Source organism: Aedes albopictus, chromosome 1 (genome assembly GCF_035046485.1).
Source record: "Aedes albopictus strain Foshan chromosome 1, AalbF5, whole genome shotgun sequence".
NCBI classification, from domain to species: Eukaryota; Metazoa; Arthropoda; class Insecta; order Diptera; family Culicidae; genus Aedes; species Aedes albopictus.
The window spans coordinates 265,178,039-265,204,851 of NC_085136.1; the positions used below are offsets into that span (position 1 = coordinate 265,178,039).

The 26,813-nt window shown below is 45.0% G+C and overlaps 1 protein-coding gene across 1 annotated transcript in view; it reads left to right on the forward strand.

Annotated features, from left to right (window-relative positions):
• Window positions 1-1,517: 1,517 nt before the first annotated feature.
• The window catches only part of LOC109399007 (uncharacterized), a 234,228-nt gene continuing 208,932 nt past the window's right edge, over window positions 1,518-26,813 (forward strand). The window contains exon 1 of the mRNA XM_062859812.1: window positions 1,518-1,736. Within this exon, the coding sequence (XP_062715796.1) occupies window positions 1,518-1,736 (219 nt within the window). The remainder of the gene's footprint in view (window positions 1,737-26,813) is intronic.

Below are 26,813 nucleotides of genomic sequence, written 5' to 3' on the forward strand. Positions count from 1 at the left end.
TCAGATACACCAGAATGTTGCTGACAGCAGGGCCTCCACCTGCCCGGCCCTTTTCCAACCGCGGGCTCGGATGCAACCCAGTAGAGCGACGCCACGACGGTGGGAGCAAGACGGCTTTTCTTAGGCGAAGTATGTTCGAATGCTAGTGAGGATTTACCACCTTTGGCATCGCAAGGTCACCGAGCATCATGTGCACTGCACACGAATAGTTCAAGCGGAGTTTGCCTAGGCGTGGCGGGGGTTCCAGTGGGCTCTGCTGGGCCTCTTCAGAAATACCACACATCTGGAAGCATCAACTCTGTACAAGCGATTTGGCACCGCTTCCAAAGTGCCCTAGCCTGGTCAGGGGTGCCTCGGGCACATCAGGAGCAATGCCAGTAAGTTCCTGATTACGGCATACTGGCGCGCGCGATGGAACTGGTCAACGAGATGGTACACTCTTAGATGACCGTGGTGTAGAGGTGTGCTGGTGGCGACGGCATTCTATCCTCGTAGTAGGGCCAGGTGACACTGACCTTAAACGACGGATGGGCTAATGTCGGAGCTGCCTTCCGTCCCATAAAACCTTGGCAAGGCCCGTACGTTCCCGATCTGTATCAAGCTCAGGAATCTAACTGGGTTGAGGTAGGTTCAGTTGAAGTATCCTGATTAGCGCTGATCCTGGCTCTGAGCTCCGGTCCCATAAGGGCCTGTTCCAACCCATGGGTGGCCTCCCTGCTTGCATAGATAACCACCGGGATCCTTGGGTGACTACTTTAGTGGCAGTGAGGGATAGCGGCTCTAAGGGCAGTGTTGAGAATACTCACTTGCAAGAGTGATACTCACTTGCTTGTATCTCAGTCCTGAAGCATGCTATCAAAAAATGATGTTTGAAGGGCTTTTAGATTGTAGTTTAATCTAAAAGTTTGCTGAATAAAGTTAAAGTCGCAGACGCATACCAAAGTTGTCAGAGAGCTGTGAGTACGAGGTGAGTAAAAATCGTGTTATTCATACTCACCTTGTGCTCACAGCTCTGTCACGGTTTTGATATGGGTCTGCGACTGTTACTTTATTCGGCAAACTTTTAGATTGAACTACAATCTAAAAGTCCTTCAAACATCATTTTTTGATAGCATGCTTCTGGACTGAGATGGAAGCAAGTGAGTATAAATTTTCGCAAGTGAGTATTCCCAACACTGTCTAAGGGGGACCCTTATTGCAGTGATGGATTCGTTTTTAATCAAAGAGGTCGAGTATACGGAGGGTGAGGCGATCAACCCATTTGCGAGCGGCGGACTGGTTAGATCACCAACCCAAGCGGCAAGTGTGGAATCTTCTCAAGTGTCAGAGTATGGAACACCGAGGATCGGGTCAGCGACCGAGGACACGCATATGAGTGGGGCGGTACTGACGCGTGCGCAGATTCGAAACAGGGATGGGCTTCCGAAGCTGCTGGTGGCCGCCGAACGGTTGGAAAGAAGAATAGGAAAGAGAAGGTTTTGAGTAAAATCAAGGCGAAGCCTGCTCGTAAACGCACGATGCGCGACGCACTGGCCCTCAAAACAAAGAGAAATAGCTACGCAGATGTGCTGCGGGCTATGAGTGGCGAGAATCGTCTCTCGGAGCTAGGCGCGGATGTCAAAAGCATCCGGCGCACTAGAACAGGGGAGATGATGCTAGTGTTCAAGAAGGATGCCATCACCAAGGGCTCCTCTTACACGGCACTAACACAAGAAGTGCTAGGAAAGAAGGTACAGGTGAGGGCTCTGACGAAGGGAAGTGACTCTCCAGTGTAAGAATCTGGATGAGATCGCCACCGCGTAGGAGCTCTTTGCCGTCCTTAAGCAGCAGTGTATGGTAGATGCGCCGAGCGCATCGATCCACATCCGGAGGGGCCCAGCAGGCACGCAGATCGCTACGATCAAGCTTCCAATTGGGGAGGCAAAAAAAGCGGCTGCAAAGGGCATGTTTGAATTCGGCTGGTGTGAGTGTCTGCTCAGCATCTGTGAGCCGCCGGAAGTGTGCTCCAGGTGCTTCGAGCGAGGCCACAACCCAAGTAACACACTTGTCACCGAAGAGTCACGGCGGCGCAGGTTTATGTTGCGCAAAAGTCACTGTGACTTACTTCTAGCAAGTGAGTGTTTATTTGTTAGAAGTAAGTCACAGTGACTTCTGCGCAACAAAAACCTGCGCCGCCGTGACTCTTCGGTGACAAGTGTGTTACTTGGGAAGTCGTGGGCATGCAAAGCCCCCGACATGAGTAAACTCTGCAGAAGATGCGGAGTAGAAGGCCACTTCGCCAGGGAGTGCAAATCGGCACCAAAGTGCACGGCGAACAAAGGCCCCGTGACGGGTGAGCTTAAGTGTCCAAGTATGAGAGGACAGAACTGCCGAAAATGAAGCAGGTCACACAGTCGAACTTAAATCACTGTGAAGCTGCGCAGCAGTTGTTGTGGCAATCCGCCTCGGAGTCGAGTACAGACATCGCACTACTTTCGGACTCATATCGCATCCCACTCCCCCCCCCCCCCCCCCCCAATAACGGAAACTGGGTAGCGGATAAGACTAAGATAGCGGCGATCTGTACGACCAGTCGGTATCCGGTTCAGGAGATAATCTCCACGACGCGTGAGGTCTTCGCAATTGCGAAGATCGACGGGGTCTACTACTGCAGTAGCTATGCCCCACCCAGGTGGCCGATAGACCAGTTCTCGTCCACTGGTAAGCGCACTAGTAGGATTGAGTCCCTTGTTAATCGGTGGGGACTTTAACGCGTGGGCGGTCGAGTGGGGCAGTCGCTCTACGAACGCACAGTGGGAAAAAATAGGTATAAAACGCGAATAAATTCAATATCTCTGCTCGGAGTGGATGGATTCGAATGAATTTTTGACACACACTGCAAAAATCTCTATAGTTTCAGAAAAGGAGGGTGTCATTCGCCGCACGATGCTGGAAATCACTGTTTTGAGCTCGTTTTACCCCGCGCTCTCTTTTTCACACCTTTTTGAGAAAATCCTCATCTATTCCCGACTGGCGTGCAAAATAAATGACTTATTCAACTCGTATTTGTGTAGAAACTTCCATAGTATCGGAAATTTGACATAAGATTGCTGTTTCTCTTGTCGATTGTATTCAACTCCGGGCGGAGATGCATGTGAAAATCCAAAGAAATAGGGGATATCGGGGTTATTTGAAGATATTTCAATTTTTAAGGCCGTGCGGTGAGCCAAACCAGCTCCATTCGATACTACAGAAGTTTTAACACAAACACGAATCAAATAAATCATTTATTTTGCACTCTAAGATTTTTCGAAAAAGGTGAAAAAGAGAGAGAGTGGGGTAAAACGGGTCCGATACACTGATTTCCAGCATCGTGCGGTGAATGACCCTCTCCTTATCTGAAACTGTAGAGTTTTTTGCAGTTTGTTTCAAAATTTCATTCAAATCCATACACTCCGAGCAGAGATATTGAATTTATTCGCGTTTTATACCTATTTTTTTCCCATTGTGGAACGAGAGAGGTTGGACTCTACTCGAGGCTATGGCGGGATTGATCGTCGAGGTTGCGAATGTAGGCAGTACAAGCACCTATAGCATGAACGGTGCGGAGTCCATCATTGATGTAACCTTCTGGAGCCCGGGTCTTAACCCTAGCTCAGACTGGAGAGTTGACAACGGGTAAACGCATAGTGATCACCTGGCGATTCGATACAGTATCGAATATTGTGGTCGACGGCAGCAGTCGAGGATAACCGACACTCATCGAGGATGGCTAACCCCCCAACATGGCCACGTGGTTTATGAATGGACTCCTATCTGTCTAGCGACGGTCTAGTTGGTACTTTGCGACGAGCGTGCGACGCGGCAATGCCGAGACGATCCATACCCAGGAATGGGCGAAGACTAGTATACTGGTGGTGCTAGGAAATCGCGGAGCTCCGCGCATCTTGCCAGAGGACAAGGAGAAGGATGTAAAGAGCCCGGACCGGTGAATTGAGAACGGAGCGAGAGGAGGCATACAGGGCGGCAAAATTGGCACTGAACAAAGAGATTAACGCGCGTAAGCGGGCGTGCTTCGTTGATCTCTGTCAGACGGATAATCATGTGCAAAACGAAAAATACATCTGCACCACCGGAACACTCTTCCGTGATGCTGCAGAGGATAGTGTAAACGTTGTTCCCACACCATGAGGTAAGACCATGGACGGCACCCACGCTGCAATACCATCTCGGTCCGAGCAAGGTTCCCCCAGTGACAACTGATGAGCTAGCCGCAATTGCCAAATCACTCAACCCTAGTAGGATGTTGGGGTCAATATGGCCCACACAGGCGTGCACTGCGCCATCGTGGTTCGAAAAACCTAACATCTTAGAAGGGTTAAGTTGAACAAGGCCTCGGACCCGGATGGCATTCCAACGGTGGCTATCAAAGCGGCCATCGAGACTAGCCCTGACATGGTCAGACTGGCTATGCAGAGATGTCTAGATAGAGACGAGTTTCCGGATAGGTGGAAAAAGCAAAAATTGGTTCTATTGCCCAAGCACGGGAAGCCACCAGGCGACCCGTCGGCATATAGATCAATCTGCCTATTAGACACGGCCGGGAAACTCCTAGAGCGAATCATTCTGTCAAGGTTATTGGTCTACAACGAGAGAACGGACAACGCGGGACTATCAGACAGCCAGTTTGGTTTTCGAAAGGGCAGATCGACAGGATGCCATTAAGTCAGTGAAGTTGCGCTTCAGAAAAAAAAGGGGAGGCATACGGTACTGCGCAATCGTCACCCTAGACGTTAGAAACGTCTTTAATAGTGTTAGCTGGGCTGCCATAGAGAGCACCATATCTCGCTTAGGAGTCCCGGCTAGCCTAAGGCGAATTCTGGAAAGCTACTTCCAGAACAGGGTGCTGATTTACGACACCGAGGAGGGCCGAAAGCAGTACAATGTCACCGCGGGGGTAGCTCAATGTTCAATCTTGGGCCCGGTACTGTGGAACGCGGTATACGACGGCGTATTGAGGCTAGCACTACCACCGGGAGTAAAGTTAATTGGCTTTGCTGACGACATTACCCTGGTGGAATATGGTGAGTCGGTTGAAGAGTTGGAATTGACGGCAGCGCATGCGATAGATATAGTGGAAGGCTGGATGAGGTCGAGGCAACTGACACTCGCACACCACAAGACGGAGGTGGTGATGGTGAACAACCGCAAGTCTGCACAACAGGCAGTGGTCACCACGGGCGGGTGCTCGATCAAGTGGAGTCGCTCACTGAAGCTTCTTGGAGTCATGGTCGACCATAAGTTGAACTTCAGTAGTCATGTCGAGTATGCCTGTTCGGCAGTTGTCTCGAGTAAGCGAAAGCTGCTCGCGTCAGTAGCGGTGTCCATACTACGGTATGGCGCCGCTGCCTGGTCGAATATGCTCAAAGTAATGCGGGATGTAGAGAGACTAGAAAGCACACACAGGCTTATGTGCCTTAGAGTGGCCAGTGCATACCGGACCGTCTCGAAAGACGCGGTATGCGTGCTAGCGGGCATGATGCCGATAGCACTAGTGCTGGTCGAGGATATTAAGTGCTACGAAGAAAGAGGTACAAGAGGTACGCGACGAAACGCCAGAATTTCGTCCATGATGAGATGACAGAGAGTCTGGGACTCTTTGATCAGGTTTGGTTAGGTGGACACACAGGCTCATACCGAGCGTGTCCCGGTGGACGTGTAGGCCCTATGGCGAAGTGAACTTTCACCTAACACAATTAATGTCGGGCCACGGATGCTTTAGGTGGTACTTGCAAAGGTTTGGGCATGCAGATTCACCCTCATGTCCGGAGTGTGCAAATAGGGCGGAGACGGCGGAACACGTGCTCTTCGAATGCCCGTGCTTCGCAGAGCAGAGGTCAAGCATGTGGGAGGAATGCGGTAGGGATACTACTCCTGATAACGTAGTAGAGAGGATGTGTACGGGGGTGGACGAGTGGAACGCCGTGTGAGCCACGGAATCACAATCGTGCTTCACTTCCAGAGGAAATGGCGTGCCGACCAACAGTTAATCGAGTTGCCCCCCTAGAGGACAGCTATATGTGATAGCTGACGTTTGACAGTGCGAGTGCGAAAGTACAGTCCCCCCCTCTACGAAGTCATCCCTAACAGGCATACCGCGTAGGCAAGGAAAGGAAGTTGCAGAATGAGGTTTTTCTAAGGTGTTGCCAACCAACAGATTTCCTCATTCTATAAAAAAAAACCGACGCCACAACACGCAAAGCCACCAGGACTTCCCCTTCGCGGCCACTTGATCGCTGTAAGGGCCGATTTCGACCGTAAGGCACCGGTATGACCTACGAAGCTGACTCCAAATGGCCAAATTGATTCACAATTTGCGCAGAAAAAAATACTAGAACATTAGAGAAATTACTTAAATTTAATTTAACTTATGTTTGCTAATCAAAAACACATTATTTTTAAATTTCTTCTGAAAACATTTGGCCAATTTTTCATAAAAAAATCAATTAGTATTTTTTTTTATAAAACTGGTTTTTATTCATTTCACCAAACTTTGAATTCATACGTCTATACTTCTTACTAATTCCCTTTTTATTTGCTTTTTTTTCAGGTATGTTTTGTCCAATTGGATTACACCACACAGTGAAAACATGGTAAAATATTAAAAAAAAAAAAAATCATTGTCTGTGATAGAATCAATCGTCCCAATCGTCATTTTTTAACAACAGTTATATCGATAATATTATTCATAATCACTTAACCTAATTACAGCTCTATTGTCCACTAGGGCACTACGTGAGCGATTTCGATTGATAGCTGCACTTTACATTTTGTACAGCGCCTAGATGTATATTTTATTCTACTTTATCGAACTGGTTGCCTTTCTGCTGCTTTCACTTTTCTACTCTATACATGGAAGAAGGATGAGCACAAGGATTCCTTTCCTGTTCCTTTCCAGTTCGATGGGGGGTCCATTATGAGAGCAGTTCGCCGATGTACAGGTATCCGGGTCCGTTTGATCCACGGGGATCAGAAGAGGGTCAGTGCCAGCCGCTCTCGGGGGATGAGCAACTGACGAAAAATTGCAAGTGCCGGGGCTGGGAACCAAACCCATGACCATCCACATATGAAGCGAACGTGTGACCAACTACGCCACAGGCCCCGGCTAACTATATCGATAATATTGTTACGTTCGATAATAATCAAAATTTTGATAACGTTGAATGGTTTTCCTGTTTACCAACTCAGTCATATGGGCTTCATCATCATTGGTACTACATTCTGCCATTAGTGCACTTGACCCACTGCAATACATTGTCACGGTCAGTCAATTCAATTAAGGTACCATGCTACTATGTAGATAAACTGCGTGGTGGCCTTCTCCGGTATCACGGACTTATTTCGTCGAAGGCCAACAGAGTATTGACCCCAGCAGGACTGAAAACTAGGTACGCGGTGTAGGTTATATCAGCTGGCAAATTGCAGGGCGGCGGGCGTTGCATTGTGTCACGCGAATCCCGACTAGAACTTTGCTCATAACTAATTCATTTAGGCTTAGGTTACCAACCTCTGTGTTACAAAGTGCACAACAACAAGTGTAACAAACAACAGAGGCAAAGAGCTATCTGGAAACGTGAGCTGATGTTTGGGTTGTGGGTGGGTGGGTGTTTGCATGCCAAAGACAATACGTCATTGTAAAAGGATATTACAAGATTGTATTGTAAAGCGATTGCAAAATTTCCCAAAGCGTTCAACGCACTGCTCTTGACTTTTTCTTTCCAACGAACGTCAGAAAGTGATTACAAAGAATTAGACATTGTGTTCAAGTTCTTGTTATGCAGAAATTAAACCGCAACAAAGTAGACCAAAAGGGGTGTGGAGTTTCTTGCTTATTAACATACATTTTAGGCATTTTGTAAAAGTTTCGATAAAAATCCACTGGTAACTATTAGGATCTTCTTATAAAAACGCTACTCACTGCACACCTGTGGAGCGCAACAATGTCGTCAGAATTATTCGCTTGACAATTACCTGTATCACCTTGAACTTTCCAATACCGTATTCAAGTGTGTCCTTGGTATTGGAACTTTGTCACACAGCGAGGACTTTGACCCCTGCTGGCCTGGCTGTAGATGGTGAGGAATGCAATTCCCACTCTCTGTCACGCAAACGGATGGGCGATAATTTGCATTCAAAATTCTCACTGATGTTCACACCGCGGGTATGCCACAAAGTTTACGGGAATTTGTCCACTTATCTGAATTTGTTTCAAAAACTCCAGGAGTATGACATTGTCTGAATGGACACCTTAGTTTCTTTGTTGATGGGCTGCTTGTGAAAGGGTTGAATTGAAACTATTCTGGATGTCATACTATGACATATCCTGAATAGTGGCAATTCTGTTTAAGACGCATGGATATAATCAACAAAGAAACTAAGGTGTTCAACTGGCTCTATAGAGTTATTCTATTTTATGCAGTTGGATAAAAAACTGGAATAGTAATCCAAATGCAATCTCCGACAACACGTGTGGCACTTACACATTGCATTTGCATTGAATGAAATCATAAATTTACCATGGCAAACAGACTTGCCAACTGTTTAGCAATAGAATACTGTTCTCATTTTACACCGCATTACACGACTATGTTGGCATTGGTGCTCCTGCCTAATCCCCGGCAAGATTTATTCACTGCTCTGGGTTCTTTTGCGGCAGCGACAGGCAGCTCAATACCCCGAGAGCAACATCGTTGGCAACAAAATACCATTTTTATCAGTGTTACTCCTGCAGGCCACAAATCACTTTCGTCCAATCGGCCGCCGCCGCCACACCGGGATCACGGCTTTCTTACTTTCCCGAACGGGTGACCCCACCGGAGTTGAAACGGGAAGAAGGGTACCCAGCCACCCAGTGATAGTGGGCATAAATTATCCACCGATACCTCGCGGACGCAAGCCGGGACCCTACCTTTGCGTGTCGGGTTTTATGTTTGCTCAAGAATTAACCGAGGGAGGTGGTACTGGCTCGCGCCCAAATTCAGCGACCATCGCGCCGCCGCGCCGGCTTGGACTTTATGGGACCCACATAGCCGCCGAGGTGCTTGCCTTCGGTGCCACCGATAAATCATGATTCTTCTCGCGTTTCTGTTCTCAATTACCGGTACAACAACTTTCCAAAAGGGGGGAACCTCCTGAACCTCCGAAGAAGTAATTGTAGCCCTGTCGAGGCTAGTTAGCGGCGTTGCTCAAGTTTGGAACCTTTTTCTCGGGTTGTTGCAGTGCAACAAGCGTCAGGGTCCTTACTGCAGCAGTACACCATTATTAGGCTGTATTGTTGTTGGTGGTAGAACCGCTCGCGCGCCACGCGGCTTCCGTTGTAATGTGTGGCATTAGAAGCTTGCAATCACTTAGCTATAGTGAGCTCAGACCGCCAATCAAGAACCCAACTTGCACTTATCACTGAATAAATAACAAACGGCTCGCGAGGCGGAGGTGTGATTTGTAGCAGAGCTACCTAGGTACCTGCTGCTGCAATGGAATGACAATTCATCACGCTGTCAAATGTGTGAACTGGCTGGCGGTGGGGCTGACACGAGCGCTTCTGAATGTGCGGAGTCATTTGGGCACGTGTGGCGATCGAAGATGTGTGTATCGACTGGGATCTTCGCATAGGGTTTTTATCTAATTCCCGTCTATCTAAGCATTGAATAAAAATGATCGAATTTATTCTTGCACCTCACCTAACGCCTCTTGACCAATCGGTATCAATTACTTATTCATAAATTAGCTTCCATATCACGTAAAAAAGTATTATAAAAGTACTTCAATTTCCTTAAATTATCAAACTTGAACAATTGTCCCTCAAATTCCGTCTGTTCCGTCTAGTCCACGTCTATTATGGCACAACCTGAATTCCATTCCCGGCACACCTTCTACGTGACACTATGGTACATAGGATGGTCAAAAATTATGATTTGACCGGAGGTGTTTATTCGAAAAATCGGTCAAATTCTTTGCACACAAAGTCAAATCAAGTTTTCAAAGTACGATTGAGCAGAAAGTTTTTAATTTCAGTAGGAGGCAATCAGTGAAGTACTAGATTGAAAGTAGTGAGCTGGATTTTTGTATGGTGAGATAATCGATTCTCCATTTCTGCAATGAAATGGTGCAAACAGCGTGGGTTATATGATTTCTTGCCTAATTTGATGCTGTTTGAGCAAAAGTTTGGGTAACTGTGTTGTTGAAGTTGCAAGAAAAAATAATACAACAACAAAGATACCCAAACTTTTGCTCAACCAGCATCAAATTAGGCAAGAAATCATATAACCCACGCTGTTTGCACCATTTCATTGCAGAAATGGAGAATCGATCATCTCACCATACAAAAATCCAGCTCACTACTTTCAATGTAGTACTTCACTGATTGCCTCCTGTTGGAAATTGTTTTAAAATAACGACCAACATATTTCAATTAATATGTTTGTCCACCAGATCATTATACACCATAACCTCCATTTAGGTAACGAGTCGGGACTGCACCTAAATGGATTCATTACCTAAATGGATTCAGTTTATTACCTAAATGGCTTTGAAAATTTAAGAGAAGTTTAAGAAGGGCGAGTAGCCTGGAGATTAAAAGGGGGCCATGCGAGGTTTCAGAGGGATTACATGGGAGATTCAGGAGGGAGTGGGTGGGGTGTTATAGGCGTTGCACAGGGAGGGGGAGGGGCTTCAGATGTATTTTCGGGGAGTTTCGAAGGGTCTCAGTTGCGTTACATGAGATCCGATGGGGTTTTTTGGGGGTTTTTGAGGGTACTTCAGAAAGCTTCAGAGGACTTTTGGCGAGTTTCAAAGGCGTTACGTAGGCGATTTACGATGGTTTCTGAGGGTCTCAGGTGCGTTACATGGGTCCGATGGGTTTTAGTGGGATTTCGAAGGCATTTCAGGATGCTATAAAGGACTTTTGGTGAGCTGCAGGCGTTACGAAGGCGTTCTCGGTGGTTTCTGAGTGGCTCAGGTGCGTTGCATACGGTTCGAGGCAGAGTTGCTTTCTGTCACTACCAATGGTAGGTGAACCGTAGATTTTGATAGGTTGACTGCGATCTAAGTCAGCGTGTGCTCTGTTCAGTCACCGTCACTTTCCTTTTTTCATCGCAGCTGGACTGATTGCGATGGCGGGTTGATATCACTGATAGACTATATTAAAAATTCGTTTGAAAATCAAAATAAACACTTAACGTGATGAAATTTGAATATGTGGTACAGAATAACAAGTTTTGCATGTAATCACGCCGAGGACCTGGGATCGAATTCCACTCCCGACAAACTCGTAAAACGTGAGTTCTTCCTTCGGAATCGTGAATCCCGAGATGAACTAGCCTAGGGCTAAAAATCTCGTTAATACAGATAAAAAAAGACTTTGCATGTTAGTAATTAAAAATTTATAGTTTTGGCTTAAATCGCTAAAATATCAGTTCCGTTGCTATGATAGTGCTCTGGAGTTCGGGTCAATATCAAGTCGTTGCTGGTCACTATCGTTTTGATATTGATCGGCCTACAGTGATAGTAACGGTGGTGCATTGATTTTGCAACAGTCAACTGACATGACTGATATTTCGCAACTCTGTTCCGAGGGGGTTTAAGGGGGATTTAGAAGGCATTTCAGACAGCTTCAGATGATTTTTAGTGGATTTCAGATGCGTTGCGTAGGCGTTTTCGATGGTTTGTGAGGGTCTAAGGTGCGTTACATGGGGTCGGATGGGGTTTAAGGGGGATTTCGAGGGTATTCGAGAAAGCTTCCGAAGTTTTTGGTGAGCTTCAGAGGCGTACACAGGCGTTTTCAGGAGCTTCAGAGGGTCTCAGTGCACAATGGTCCACGAAACAGATTTACGAGGAAAGATGCATTCAGCGCCTTCAAATGATTTTCTATATTAATATAGTCTTCTAAAAAGTTGTTCCTAATAATAAGGCCCTCTTTTCGATATACATGAAAGTTAGGGTGGTCCATATTTTCAAAGAAATCGGGAACCAAACTTTTTTATTTGCAAGAATACCTATATATATTCTTCGGGATAGTTGTAGATCTATCACTTTTGAGCAAGTATGCTGAAGGCACTTTTTATGTAGCTTTGAAATTTACCGATCTAGAGGTATTTTTCTGAATAATCTTAGGGTAGTTCAAGAAAAACCGGTTTTCCGGCGTTAAGTTTTTAGTTTCGATGTTTCATCAAAGTCGCCCAAGAAACACTTGTAGAGCATTTGAAGACGCGTCGTTTCGTGCGCTGAGATGGTCGTTATCTCCTTTGGTTCAAAAGTTACAGGCATTTTTCCTAAAAAAAACATAGTCTTTTAAAAAGGTGTTTTGACGGGTTGGGGCAAACATAAAAAATATCTTTTGCCTGCATTCAAGAGAAGAAATGTTGTTATAAAGCATATCAAAAAATTTAAGGTGTGTTATTTTTGTAACTCAAGTGAAAAATACTTAAAAAGTGCCTATTTTTTCTAGAAAATCATCAATATCTTTTGAACGGAATTACGTAGCAAAATTATCAACGCACGAAAATGTGCGTTTTTTAAAACTTCAAAAATGGTTCTAAGCCAACTTTGATGAGGAATTTGAAATAAGAAAGGTAAAAAAATTAAACTGTTTTGACCAAATTTGGAGGATTTTCCCATAGTTTTCATAGGGTGACGCTAGAATAAATCGTTTTTATGCTTTATCCTTTTTGTTTCAAATTTCTCGTCAAAGTCGCCTACCACTTTTAGAGCTTCCAAAAACGCACATTTTCGTGCGAGAATATTGCTACGTCATTCCGCTCAAAAGATACTGATGATTTTCTAGAAAAAATAGGCACTTTTCAAGTATTTTTCACTTGAGTTACAAAAATAACACCCCTCTAATTTTTTGATATGTTTTATAACAACATTTCTTCTTTTGAATGCGGGCCAAAGATATTTTTTATGTTTGCCCCAACCCATCATAAACCCTTAAAAAAAACTATGCTTTTTTAAGAAAAACGCCTGTAACTTTTGAACTACAAGAGATTACGCCCATCTCAGCGCACGAAACGACGCGTCTTCAAATTCTCTACAAGTGTTTCTTGGGCCACTTTGATGAAAAATCGAAACTGAAAAAAATAACGCCAGAAAACCGATTTTTCTTGAACCACCCTAAGCTTATTCAGAAAAATACCTCTAGATCGGTAAATTTTAAAGCTACATAAAAACTTGCTCAAAATTGATAGATCTACAACTATCCCGAAGAATGTATACAGTTATTATTGCAAATAAAAAAGTTTGGTTACCAATTTCTTTGAAAATATGGTCCACCCTAATTTTCATGCACATTACATTACAGAGGACCTTATTATTAGGGACAACTTTGTAGAAGACCATATTTGAGCATGAGCATAGATGACCGTACAATTCGTAGTTGCTACTTCGTGATTGACCTGAACAATCGAAATTGCACAAGGAACCAACAAACGGAGCTTGGGAGTAGCTACCGCTCTCAATGTGCACAGTTCGAGAGTTCTAAACTTTATCAGTCAATAACGGCGCCGGCCACGTCCTTACGGTCATCGAGGAAGGGAAGGAATGTTAGTGTAACGTACGTTGCCACTAGAGACCGAGATCACCTCATCTTCTCCACGACTGTCACGGGAAGGAGTTTTTGTTAGTGGGGAGGGGGGAAAGTCACATGATATGGATTCACTTTGGTAAGTACTGTGATTCATGCAACCTATTCGAATCAAACGCATATTTATTTTGGTTCAAATATGTATTACACATATCGACACCGAAGATGACGAACCATTCAAATTTTTGTGTAAATGCAAAAAAAAATTAATTGTGATTGTTTTATTTATTCAATGAAAGAAAACTATTATCAACTAAAAGTGCATTGGTAACTTGTGCCGACACATGACGTGACGAACTTTTCAATATTTGTTGGATAAATACACAAAAACCAGAGCAGAATTTTATACATCATATAGCAATAATTATTATGATAAAATCGAACGAGCTCACCGATAAACATCCATCCAAGTGTCCAGTGTGTATGTGCTGCAGCATCTTCCCTTAACTGGCATCTTCTCCGAAATCACACTGAACCGCTCCAGCTTCATACGGATACGACGATGTACACATTCAAATTGACGACGACGACGACGCGTCCGACCGAATGAAAAAAAAGCGGCAATTCCACATTGCCTCCGAAATCGCACTCCTTTGTAGAAGGCCATATTTGCCTAAAAACTCATTTGAAGGCGTTGAATGCATCTTTCCTCGTAAATCTGGTTCGTGGACCACTATGCAGTGGTGTTATAGGGGGTTTTGAAGGGGATTTAGAGGGCCTACACATAGTATTAATATAGTAAAAAATTGTAAAATTTAAAAATCAATGTAAAAAAAAAGATTTCGGCTCAGTTATGACCATGTGGCGCCCGAGCCTTCCAGATAAACAAATGAGTAAAAAAAGAGGGCCTACAGTTTCTGAAAAAAACATTTTGGATCGCATCTCCTAAGTTAGCTTCAGGGAGATTAACTTTTCAGGTGATTTCTGAAGAGATTCAAGTCGTTCCGGACTGTTAACGATTGTAAATCCGATGACGTATATCCAAGAGAGTTCTTAGAGATTCTTGAACAAACATTTAATTTACCACATGTCAGCACAAAGTTGCATGAGGCTCTGTAAGCATGACATTTATTCAATCATTTAAGCACACAAGTTATGCATGTAGATTTGATAACTTATGCTCAAGGAAGTTCTTAGGAAACCTTAAACAGACCCAAAGCAACCCCATCCTCCCTCATTGCTTCCCCCTGAGCACGCCCTAAACTCCCCTTAACACCACATGCAACTTAATTCTTTTAAAACCAATCTAAATACTAAACACTAATCTAAACACTACTATTTAGGTAGCGTTACCTAAATGGAGGGACCTAAATAGATTTTACCTAAATGGATTCGACCCAACTGGAGGTTTGAGTGTACGCCATCAAAGTGCAACGGTGAAATCTTTTTCTGTGGTTGTGAAATACGATGTTGCGTATGCAGAAAATCCACGCACACATTTGCTTGCATTCTCTCTAGGAGAAGAAAACTGTGAACAACATTTTACCGACGGTCGACGGGAAAAGTGATTGATTTTATTCATTGAACAGCTTTTGCTGCATCTGCAGCAGTTAAATGCTTTGAAGTGCTACAGATCCTTTGTGAGCTGTGAAACTTGAACAGTGATGGAGAACTGACAACTGCTGTTTTGATATGGTTGCAAACGAAAACAAATGTCAACTCCTATCCTATGTGAAATGAAATAGGGTAAATGTACCAATAGTGGTGCTATTAGTAGCTACTTGTAGTAAAATAATTGAATAAAACTGAAAATACCACTAAACAAAAAGTCTGAAAACGTTAATCGGTAGTTTTTCACTTAAATTTGCTAGGAAAAATGTAAAAACCATTGTTTATTTCAGTTTTTACCAATAAATCACTTGCACCAACTATAGGTGCACGGTTCCTATAATGGAGGTAAAATTTAACTTTGGTTCCTATAGTGGCGCATCCCATTGAATTCTTATGGGACCCACCACTAGGAACACTACCACCACTATAGGTGCAAAGGAGCAAAAAAATTAAGGAAAATAATTGTTTAAAATAGGTTTCTCGGCAAATCCTGAACACAAAACTGATTTAATTTTATTTATTAGGTATGATGCATCTATTAAAAATGTCATTTGCAAGCTTTTTGGTCGAAATAGTGCTAAATTGCCACTACCAACACTATTGGTACTACCTCCACTAAGGGAGCTTTTACCCTAGATACGAGGGATAACTCTGCGAAATTTAGTGTAGCTATTCGCTTTCCATTTAGCAGTGGAGGCTGGATAGTCTACGTCTTTTTGCTTACACCTTATGATGCATTGGCCAAGGTGAGTCAGAGTATCTATAATAGGGTATTGGTTCCCTTATTAAGCATGTGGCTCCCATTTTCATCCTATTAAAAACAAAGGAATGAAGCGCTGCTTGCTTTGTTTCTTATTTTTGTATTTTTTGTTAGAAGTGAGCACGCATGAAACACAAAAGAACGGAATAAATCGGTGCCGTAACCGCTTGTTCTCGGATAGGATGGAAATGGGAGCGTGAGATTACTGATGGCACACGTACCCTATTTGGCTATTTTCCGTCTGATATGACGGAAATCAGCGCATATGACGAAGTAAATTTTTAGCTTATGTAGCGCTGGGACAAGTTCGTGATCAATAAATCAAGCCTAACTTTACCAAACAACGTATCTAACAAAATCTACGAACGGAGAAAATCGAAGGGGAAGTTCGCTGTTTCTATAGCAACGCATACATTGAACATTTCAGAAACGTGAAAAATACGGGCATTTTTTCACAAATCATCACCAAAGGTGAGTGATACAAGTAGTCCTTAACAAAATTAAGCGCCTCACGTGAAAATCTTTTTTTTTTTGTTTACATATGTTACATACGGTGTATGATAAAGTTAGGCTTCAAATTACCTGAGAACAAATTAATAAGAAATTATCGAATAAATCTGGCACTTATCTGGAATAATCCATGAAAACTAGATTAGGCGCTGTCCGTAACCAACATTCTATAACCCGTAGACTTTAGCTAGAGCACATCTTTTTACCATTGAAAGGCTGGAGGAAAACTCGCTGGACCTCAGCCCAGCCCAGCTGACAGCGTCTCTAACCCGAGCGTGTGATGCAACCATGCCAAGACTGGGAAATCCAAGACACTGTCGACACCCTGTTTATTGGTGGCATCCGACAATTGCTGATCTGCATATATAGTGCTTCGAAGTCAGAAAAATAATGCAGAGGGCCAGCAGTGACTTTGAACAAAGGTTGCTCTATAGAGCAGCAAGTGCTGCACTGAATAAAGCTACCGGCCTCAGCAAGAAACCCTGTCTTGAAGGTCTCTGCCGCAAGGCTAGTCCATGAAGAAGAAATCAGGGTAACGAACGAAGAGCTGATTGCGGTTGACTTGCCAACCGGAAAAGTTCCGAAAAAGCAGAACTGAACAGAATTGCGAATGTCGCTCTAAAAACAGCGATACGCGAAAATCCTGACATGCGCAGGACTACAATACAACAATGTATTAGGAAAGCAGTTTCCCTGACATCTGGAAGTTGGTGCTACTGCCGAAGCCAGGGAAACCTCCCGGCGACCCATCAGCGTTTAGGCCGATATGCCTTTCGGATACTTTAGGCAAATTGTTGGAGAGAGTTGTTCTAAACAGACTCACGAAGTACAGAGGGAGTGCGAGACCGGTCTGTCCGAGTACAGTTTGGATTCCGGAAAGGCAGGTCTACAGTAGAGGCCATCAGAACTGTTGTGAATGCTATGGAGACGGTACAGAACAGCGAAAATGAAACCGTTACTGCGCGGTGATCACCCTGGATGTTAAAAATGCCTTCAACAGCGCCAGCTGGGTAGCAATCGTCGATTCGTTACACAGGTGGAGGGTGCCTGAGTATCTGTGCCAGATCCTGCAAAGCTATTTCCAGAATCGTACACTTACCTACGAGACAGACGCCGGGAAGAGGAGTATAGCTATTACTGTGAGCGGTCCACAGAGATCCACTCTGGGTCCGACCTTCTGGAATACTATATACATGACGAGGTCCTAAAACTGAGGCTTCCCAGAGGAGTGAAGACTGTTGGCATTTCCGACGATGTGGTGTTTACACATTTTTAGAGATGTTTCCAAATATGATAAAATTGCAAGAATTGTTGGCCACGGACAATTTTCGGGCGCTCGAAGTAGTTGGGCCTTTAGAGGTTTCACAGTGGTTTCAGAAAAGGCGTTTCAAGCGATTTCCGCTGGTACTGCAGGGGGTTTCAAAGAGTTTCATGAGTTTTAGATGCATTTCAGGGGTGTATCCATGGGGATTCCAGAAATGTGTTAGGATTCTCAAGAGTGTTTTGAAGATAGGGGTTGAGGAGTTCCTAAAAGATTATATGGAAGATGATAGATATTTCAGGAGAGTTCCAGGAGGCTTCAGAGCGGTTTTGGGGGAGTATCAAGATATGTAGGTGGCTTCATGGGGTTTCCGGGTCCTTTTGAGACGTTTCAGGTGAATAAACAATGAAGCCCTATTTCGAATTATCACAAGCAGCAAGTCATATGACGGTTTTCGTTAAAAAGTTATTCAACGTTTCAGTGTAAACTGTCATTTGGTTCTTCAGATTTGTGTTCTTAAACATTTTAGATGTGGGAGTTGCAGAACCGCTTCAGTGGGTGTTTCAGAGGCGTTACAAGTGAAATTAAGGGAGGTTTGAAGGTCTTGAAAGTCTTATGATACCCCCCTCCAAAAATCACTAAAGCGGCTGTTTAACTCCATCCTCAAGCTTCTTAATACTTCAGTTGTCCTCCTGAAACCACTTCGAACAACTTCCTGACAGTCCCTGGAAACCCTCTTGAAAACCCCAGAAAGCTTTCCGAAACCCCTTACAAATTCCTCCAGAAATCCCTCCGCGAGAAAGATTCCACGAGCGTTGTAAAGTCCCCATGCAATCCCCATTGAAATTTCTTTGAATTTTCCTGAGATTCCCATGAAACCCTTTGAATCTCCCCTCCTGAATCTAATAAAATCATCTTTAGGATTTTTCAACTTTTTATTACCTGTTTTCGCACACATAAACATAAAAAGATTATTTATATGAATGTTACTATTTTGTGCCAATTCGTCCCAGAATTTCTTCAGAAATTTACTCAAGGGTTGTCCCACAAATCCTCTCAGAAATTCCTCCACGGGCTCTCAAAAAATCTATCACAAATTCTGTTCAGTTTTTTAACAAAAATCAATTCAGATATTTCACTAAATATTTGAACGAAATTTCATTAGACATTCTTTTAGAAGACTTGCATGCATTGTTTGCGAAATTTCTTTTCAAAATTGTCCGATAATTTTTATGTGATTCCTTAAGAAATATTTTTAACAGTTTCCTCTAGAAATTTATCGAAGGATTCATTTAGAAAAACATCCTAGAGAAACTTCAGAACTGGCTCTATGGATTGCTATTAAAAATCCTCTAAGAAATTCTTCAGAAATTGCTCCAGCGATTCTTTAAGAAAATCTTCCAGTGACTATTTAAAAAACTCTGCCAGGAATACCTTCGGAGATTGCTTTAGAAAATGCATAGTTTTCTTTTAGAAGTTCCTCCAAAGTTTTCAAGAGATTGCCCCAGAAGTTAATGTAAGTACTCCTTTACAACACCTTCCTTGGATTTTTTCCGAAATTGCTACACGGATTCCGTAAGAACATCTTCCATGGAATGCTTAAGAAATTATTTCAAAATATCCTTCAAAATTTCCTCCACCAGAAATTTCTTCAAAAATTCTTCAAGAAAAGCTTCAATAGGTTCCCTCGAAAATTCCTCCACAGATTCTTCTAGAAATTCGTACGAGAATGTTTTCAAGAAATCATCCACGGATTCCTTCAGAAATGCTTTCAAGGATTCCAGCGGAAAATGAAAGGACAAGAATTTCTCTAGAAATTTCCTAAAGGATTTCTTCCATAGATTCTTTGAGATTTTTTTTCCATAATTATCTTTAGAATTTCTTTTAGGGATTCAAATGATTTTTCGAGAATTTCTCCAGAAATTCCTCCTAGAACTCTTCTAGATAGATTTCCATGTGTTCCTTCTGAAACTTTGCCAGGGATAACTATATAAATGCTTCAAAAACTTCTCTAAGGATGATGATTAACCTGGGCTTGTCAGGGGAATATCTGTAAATAAAAAGAAAGTACTGTTCCTTTGAATTCCACAAAGAATTTGCATCTTTTGACAGATACGTATTTCGACCTCAACTGTAAGGTCGTCTTCAGTGTCTTGTACTTGACTCGACTCAAGTCGATAGAAAAAAAAACTCCTGAGAAACTTTTGTAGGAACTTGGAAAGTAACTCCTGAAGAAACCGTAGAGTAACTGTTGAAGGAATTTCGGAAAAAATGTCTGCAGAAATTACAGACAAAAGTACATTGGGAATTATTGAAGAAACTCCCAAATAAATTTATTCAGGATCCCTGAAGGATTTTCTGAAGAAATCCTTGAAAGAAATCCCGGATGATATCCCTGGGGGAGCTCTGAGAAGAATTTCTATGGGAGGAAATTTTGTAGAAATAAATAAAATCCATGAAGGAATGTGGATATCATTTAAATATCCACTCTTATGTAGATTTCAGCTTCTCTGATATCCATTTTTAATCAACCTTAATATGTTTAAATGTCATTGAGTGATACAATTTAGGCCATTTCTAAGTTATATAGGTATCACTTCACGATATAATCATGCTCATGAGCTGGTGTGAGGTCCCCAAAAGAAATAAATATCTCCCGTCGCACAACGATATTTATCTCGGGCCCAAAAAAGAAACTGTCGATCTTTGCACCAGACCGTGTAGAAATGATACTCCGCATGCACTCGTTGCCTCATTCTCCGAGCAGTGAGTGAAATCCTAGATCGCGCCTTGTTGATATTTCCACGTAATTAGTGTCATTTTGGCCACAAACAAACACTAGACAGCCGGCCATTGGACTGTGTGGAAAGTTACTGCTTCCTCTCCATACCGCCCTCCACCGAACGATAGGCGACGATGAATCTCCAATTACAAGTGACAAATTTATGAAATCAAAATTCGTTATAAATAATTACATTCGCATTTTGAATGCGCCTTGGTGCAGTAGTGTACGGAGCCGGCTGTGGCTACGCTACGCGCCAAGGATTTCAAACGAACGAACACGGCGATGGCAACCTTAGTACCTAGGAGCTGGTTGGTTGGTTGCTGCTAATGCCATCTCCGGTGATTGATTTATGGGATGCACGGTGGAAAATATGAAGGGAATTTCGTGCGATTTTCGTTTTCGATTCTAGAATTTGAAAAGACAATCTCACTTAAGATACGATTTAAAGCTCGATTGGACTTGGTAAATGCTTCTCATTAAACCAAATTACTTAAGCTTAGAACCTCTAACAAAACAAAACGAACAAAAAGTGAATCAATTTGTAAAAAAAAACAAGTAAAGAAAAAGTAAAATCCTGCACGGGATTCGAACACAGATGTAATAAGGATTGAGTCGCGCTCGATCTCTCTCGACCATCTCTCTTCATTGAAACGAAAGAGCTAAAATCCGTATATTAGGATATATTTTTCTTACTGTGCTCATCCCGAAAACTGATACTCTTGTAGCAACACATCTTGAAAGCGATCCAAGTGGCGACCTTCTTGTGAGTTGTCCGTCGATCCCGCCTTGACCCCGCCCAGCTCAGTCCTGTCTTTTCCGTGGAGCCGTGGTGCACTTATCCCGCATTAAAGTTTATAATTTTCGCTAATCGTTATGGTAACATTATTCATCATTACCCTAACCAATTGGTGGGTTCCCAGTACTGATGCAGCCGCCGTCGGGTCTTTTTCGCTGCTAATAATAGCAAATTATGTACCCATATCGGCGATACTACTGCTCCCGATCCCATAGTGGCACGATTTTTCTTCCAATAAACACACATTTGAGGGGGGAAAGGGGATAGAGCGTCTCAAACAACGAATTGAAGCCCTCGGAGGGGCTCTAGGGAATCCCTTGGAAGGATTCTACGGAATCCCTTGGAGGGATTCTCCGGAATCCCTTGGAGGGATTCTCCGGAATCCCTTGGAGGGATTCTCCGGAATCCCTTGGAGGGATTCTCCGGAATCCCTTGGAGGGATTCTCCGGAATCCCTTGGAGGGATTCTCCGGAATCCCTTGCAGGGATTCTCCGGAATCCCTTGGAGGGATTCTCCGGAATCCCTTGGAGGGATTCTCCGGAATCCCTTGGAGGGATTCTCCGGAATCCCTTGGAGGGATTCTCCGGAATCCCTTGGAGGGATTCTCCGGAATCCCTTGGAAGGATTCTACGGAATCCCTTGGAGGGATTCTCCGGAATCCCTTGGAGGGATTCTCCGGAATCCCTTGGAGGGATTCTCCGGAATCCCTTGGAGGGATTCTCCGGAATCCCTTGGAGGGATTCTCCGGAATCCCTTGGAGGGATTCTCCGGAATCCCTTGGAGGGATTCTCCGGAATCCCTTGGAGGGATTCTCCGGAATCCCTTGGAGGGATTCTCCGGAATCCCTTGGAGGGATTCTCCGGAATCCCTTGGAGGGATTCTCCGGAATCCCTTGGAGGGATTCTCCGGAATCCCTTGGAGGGATTCTCCGGAATCCCTTGGAGGGATTCTCCGGAATCCCTTGGAGGGATTCTCCGGAATCCCTTGGAGGGATTCTCCGGAATCCCTTGGAGGGATTCTCCGGAATCCCTTGGAGGGATTCTCCGGAATCCCTTGGAGGGATTCTCCGGAATCCCTTGGAGGGATTCTCCGGAATCCCTTGGAGGGATTCTCCGGAATCCCTTGGAGGGATTCTCCGGAATCCCTTGAAGGGATTCTCCGGAATCCCTTGGAGGGATTCTCCGGAATCCCTTGGAGGGATTCTCCGGAATCCCTTGGAGGGATTCTCCGGAATCCCTTGGAGGGATTCTCCGGAATCCCTTGAAGGGATTCTCCGGAATCCCTTGGAGGGATTCTCCGGAATCCCTTGGAGGGATTCTCCGGAATCCCTTGGAGGGATTCTCCGGAATCCCTTGGAGGGATTCTCCGGAATCCCTTGGAGGGATTCTCCGGAATCCCTTGGAGGGATTCTCCGGAATCCCTTGGAGGGATTCTCCGGAATCCCTTGGAGGGATTCTCCGGAATCCCTTGGAGGGATTCTCCGGAATCCCTTGGAGGGATTCTCCGGAATCCCTTGGAGGGATTCTCCGGAATCCCTTGGAGGGATTCTCCGGAATCCCTTGGAGGGATTCTCCGGAATCCCTTGGAGCGATTCTCCGGAATCCCTTGGAGCGATTCTCCGGAATCCCTTGGAGCGATTCTCCGGAATCCCTTGGAGGGATTCTCCGGAATCCTTTGGAGGGATTCTCCGGAATCCCTTGGAGGGATTCTCCGGAATCCCTTGGAGGGATTCTCCGGAATCCCTTGGAGGGATTCTCCGGAATCCCTTGGAGGGATTCTCCGGAATCCCTTGGAGGGATTCTCCGGAATCCCTTGGAGGGATTCTCCGGAATCCCTTGGAGGGATTCTCCGGAATCCCTTGGAGGGATTCTCCGGAATCCCTTGGAGGGATTCTCCGGAATCCCTTGGAGGGATTCTCCGGAATCCCTTGGAGGGATTCTCCGGAATCCCTTGGAGGGATTCTCCGGAATCCCTTGGAGGGATTCTCCGGAATCCCTTGGAGGGATTCTCCGGAATCCCTTGGAGGGATTCTCCGGAATCCCTTGGAGGGATTCTCCGGAATCCCTTGGAGGGATTCTCCGGAATCCCTTGGAGGGATTCTCCGGAATCCCTTGGAGGGATTCTCCGGAATCCCTTGGAGGGATTCTCCGGAATCCCTTGGAGGGATTCTCCGGAATCCCTTGGAGGGATTCTCCGGAATCCCTTCCCAAGTAACACACTTGTCACAGAAGAGTCACGGCGGCGCAGGTTTTTGTTGCGCAGAAGTCACAATGACTTACTTCTAACAAATAAATACTTGTTTGCTAGAAGTAAGTTATTGTGACTTCTGAGCAACAAAAACCTGCGCCACCGTGACTCTTCTGTGACAAGTGTGTTACTTGGGTTGGAGGGATTCTCCGGAATCCCTTGGAGGGATTCTCCGGAATCCCTTGGAGGGATTCTCCGGAATGCCTTGGAGGGATTCTCCGGAATCCCTTGGAGGGATTCTACGGAATCCCTTGGAGGGATTCTACGGAATCCCTTGGAGGTATTCTACGGAATCCCTTGGAGGGATTCTACGGAATCCCTTGGAGGGATTCTACGGAATCCCTTGGAGGGATTCTACGGAATCCCTTGGAGGGATTCTACGGAATCCCTTGGAGGGATTCTACGGAATCCCTTGGAGGGATTCTACGGAATCCCTTGGAGGGATTCTACGGAATCCCTTGGAGGGATTCTACGGAATCCCTTGGAGGGATTCTACGGAATCCCTTGGAGGGATTCTACGGAATCCCTTGGAGGGATTCTACGGAATCCCTTGGAGGGATTCTACGGAATCCCTTGGAGGGATTCTACGGAATCCCTTGGAGGGATTCTACGGAATCCCTTGGAGGGATTCTCCGGAATCCCTTGGAGGGATTCTTCGGAATCCCTTGGAGGGATTCTACGGAATCCCTTGGAGGGATTCTTCGGAATCCCTTGGAGGGATTCTACGGAATCCCTTGGAGGGATTCTACGGAATCCCTTGGAGGGATTCTACGGAATCCCTTGGAGGGATTCTACGGAATCCCTTGGAGGGATTCTACGGAATCCCTTGGAGGGATTCTACGGAATCCCTTGGAGGGATTCCACGGAATCCCTTGGAGGGATTCTACGGAATCCCTTGGAGGGATTCCACGGAATCCCTTGGAGGGATTCTACGGAATCCCATGGAGGGATTCTACGGAATCCCTTGGAGGGATTCTACGGAATCCCTTGGAGGGATTCTACGGAATCCCTTGGAGGGATTCTACGGAATCCCTTGGAGGGATTCTACGGTATCCCTTGGAGGGATTCTACGGAATCCCTTGGAGGGATTCTACGGAATCCCTTGGAGGGATTCTACGGAATCCCTTGGAGGGATTCTACGGAATCCCTTGGAGGGATTCTACGGAATCCCTTGGAGGGATTCTACGGAATCCCTTGGAGGGATTCTACGGAATCCCTTGGAGGGATTCTACGGAATCCCTTGGAGGGATTCTACGGAATCCCTTGGAGGGATTCTACGGAATCCCTTGGAGGGATTCTATGGAATCCCTTGGAGGGATTCTATGGAATCCCTTGGAGGGATTCTACGGAATCCCTTGGAGGGATTCTACGGAATCCCTTGGAGGGATTCTACGGAATCCCTTGGAGGGATTCTACGGAATCCCTTGGAGGGATTCTACGGAATCCCTTGGAGGGATTCTACGGAATCCCTTGGAGGGATTCTACGGAATCCCTTGGAGGGATTCTACGGAATCCCTTGGAGGGATTCTACGGAATCCCTTGGAGGGATTCTACGGAATCCCTTGGAGGGATTCTACGGAATCCCTTGGAGGGATTCTACGGAATCCCTTGGAGGGATTCTACGGAATCCCTTGGAGGGATTCTACGGAATCCCTTGGAGGGATTCTACGGAATCCCTTGGAGGGATTCTACGGAATCCCTTGGAGGGATTCTACGGAATCCCTTGGAGGGATTCTACGGAATCCCTTGGAGGGATTCTACGGAATCCCTTGGAGGGATTCTCCGGAATCCCTTGGAGGGATTCTACGGAATCCCTTGGAGGGATTCTACGGAATCCCTTGGAGGGATTCTACGGAATTCCTTAGAGGGATTTTACGGAATCCCTTGGAGGGATTTCACGGAATCCCTTGGAGGGATTTCACGGAATCCCTTGGAGGGATTCTACGGAATCCCTTGGAGGGATTCTACGGAATCCCTTGGAGGGATTCTACGGAATCCCTTGGAGGGATTCTACGGAATCCACGGTGTCCGTGGCCCTCCACGGTGCTCTGTGATATTCCAGAGTATTCTGTGATACTCCATTGTATTCCGTAGTTAGTATAAAAAATGCATAAGCAGGCAAATATAATGCAAACCAGCACTTATCCCAACCATCCCTCAGCTCAACATTGTATCGAATCATCAAGGCCATCACGACTCCGGTCGAACGGCCTGTGAAATTCGCCCTCTCTCTCTCTGCCGTCTCCCTTTGGAACACAACCTTCCTCACCAGCACCAGCCATCACATCGAGGATCGTCGTAAAATAAAAATTTACGATTATAATTATCAACGCCAGCCACTACCCACCCGTCCTACAGGCACTCGTCGAGCTCGACCAGCATCAGCATGGAAGAAGCGCGAATGCAAACCAATCCCGGAACGAATCGGTCTTCCCTTTCTGCTACTGCCACTTTGTTTCATCATCAATCGGTGACCGCCCGGCCGGCCGGCTTGCTGACCGGCCTGTTGATTTAATTTTTCTACGATCGATCCATTAAGGAGCCTGGAGCATCTCCAACTGATGATCGAGGGTTGCCCGATCGGGTGGAAATGACAAAAGCTTTGCTCATTTAGGAGATTTGTATGGCTGCTATAGTAACAAATATATCTTGACATTCCATGTCACAAAAAATGTCATGACATTTCATGACAGAAAAAAATATCATGACCCTTCGTGACATTTTTAAGGCATTGCTGGATTGTCGCATCTCAAGAAACAATTCAAAGTCCAATTCGGCCAAAGGAAGTTCTTAAAACCGCCATAAAACCAAAACGATTTCGTTTTGGTTTTAAAATAGTGCTGAAGACCTCTTCGAATCCATTAAGCTTAAAAATGCTACTTGGGATGATCTTTAAATATAGATGGACTGCGACATGCCTCTGATACATCCTCCTCCTCAGGTGACACGAGTTCGCGAACAGGACCTATAGGAAGGCCACACAGAGAAAAAACGGATAGTAAATCTGATCACGCGATGCCGATGATCGAAGATCATTATGGGGTTAGGGGGAAATTAACCGCACGGCCGGTTGTTAAACAGTAACACTGTAAAATTAATCGCAAATCGGTCGTAAAAATTGATCGTCGCGCCTTGAATCGCCGCGACGCGACATCGATGTCACCGCATGCCCAGACAAAAGATGTTGTTGTTGGGATGAGTCTCAACCCGTTCGTCCGACTGGGCTCCCTTTCCCGTTGGAGTAATTAAAGTTATGATGATCCAAGGTCTCTGTTGAATGGCGGG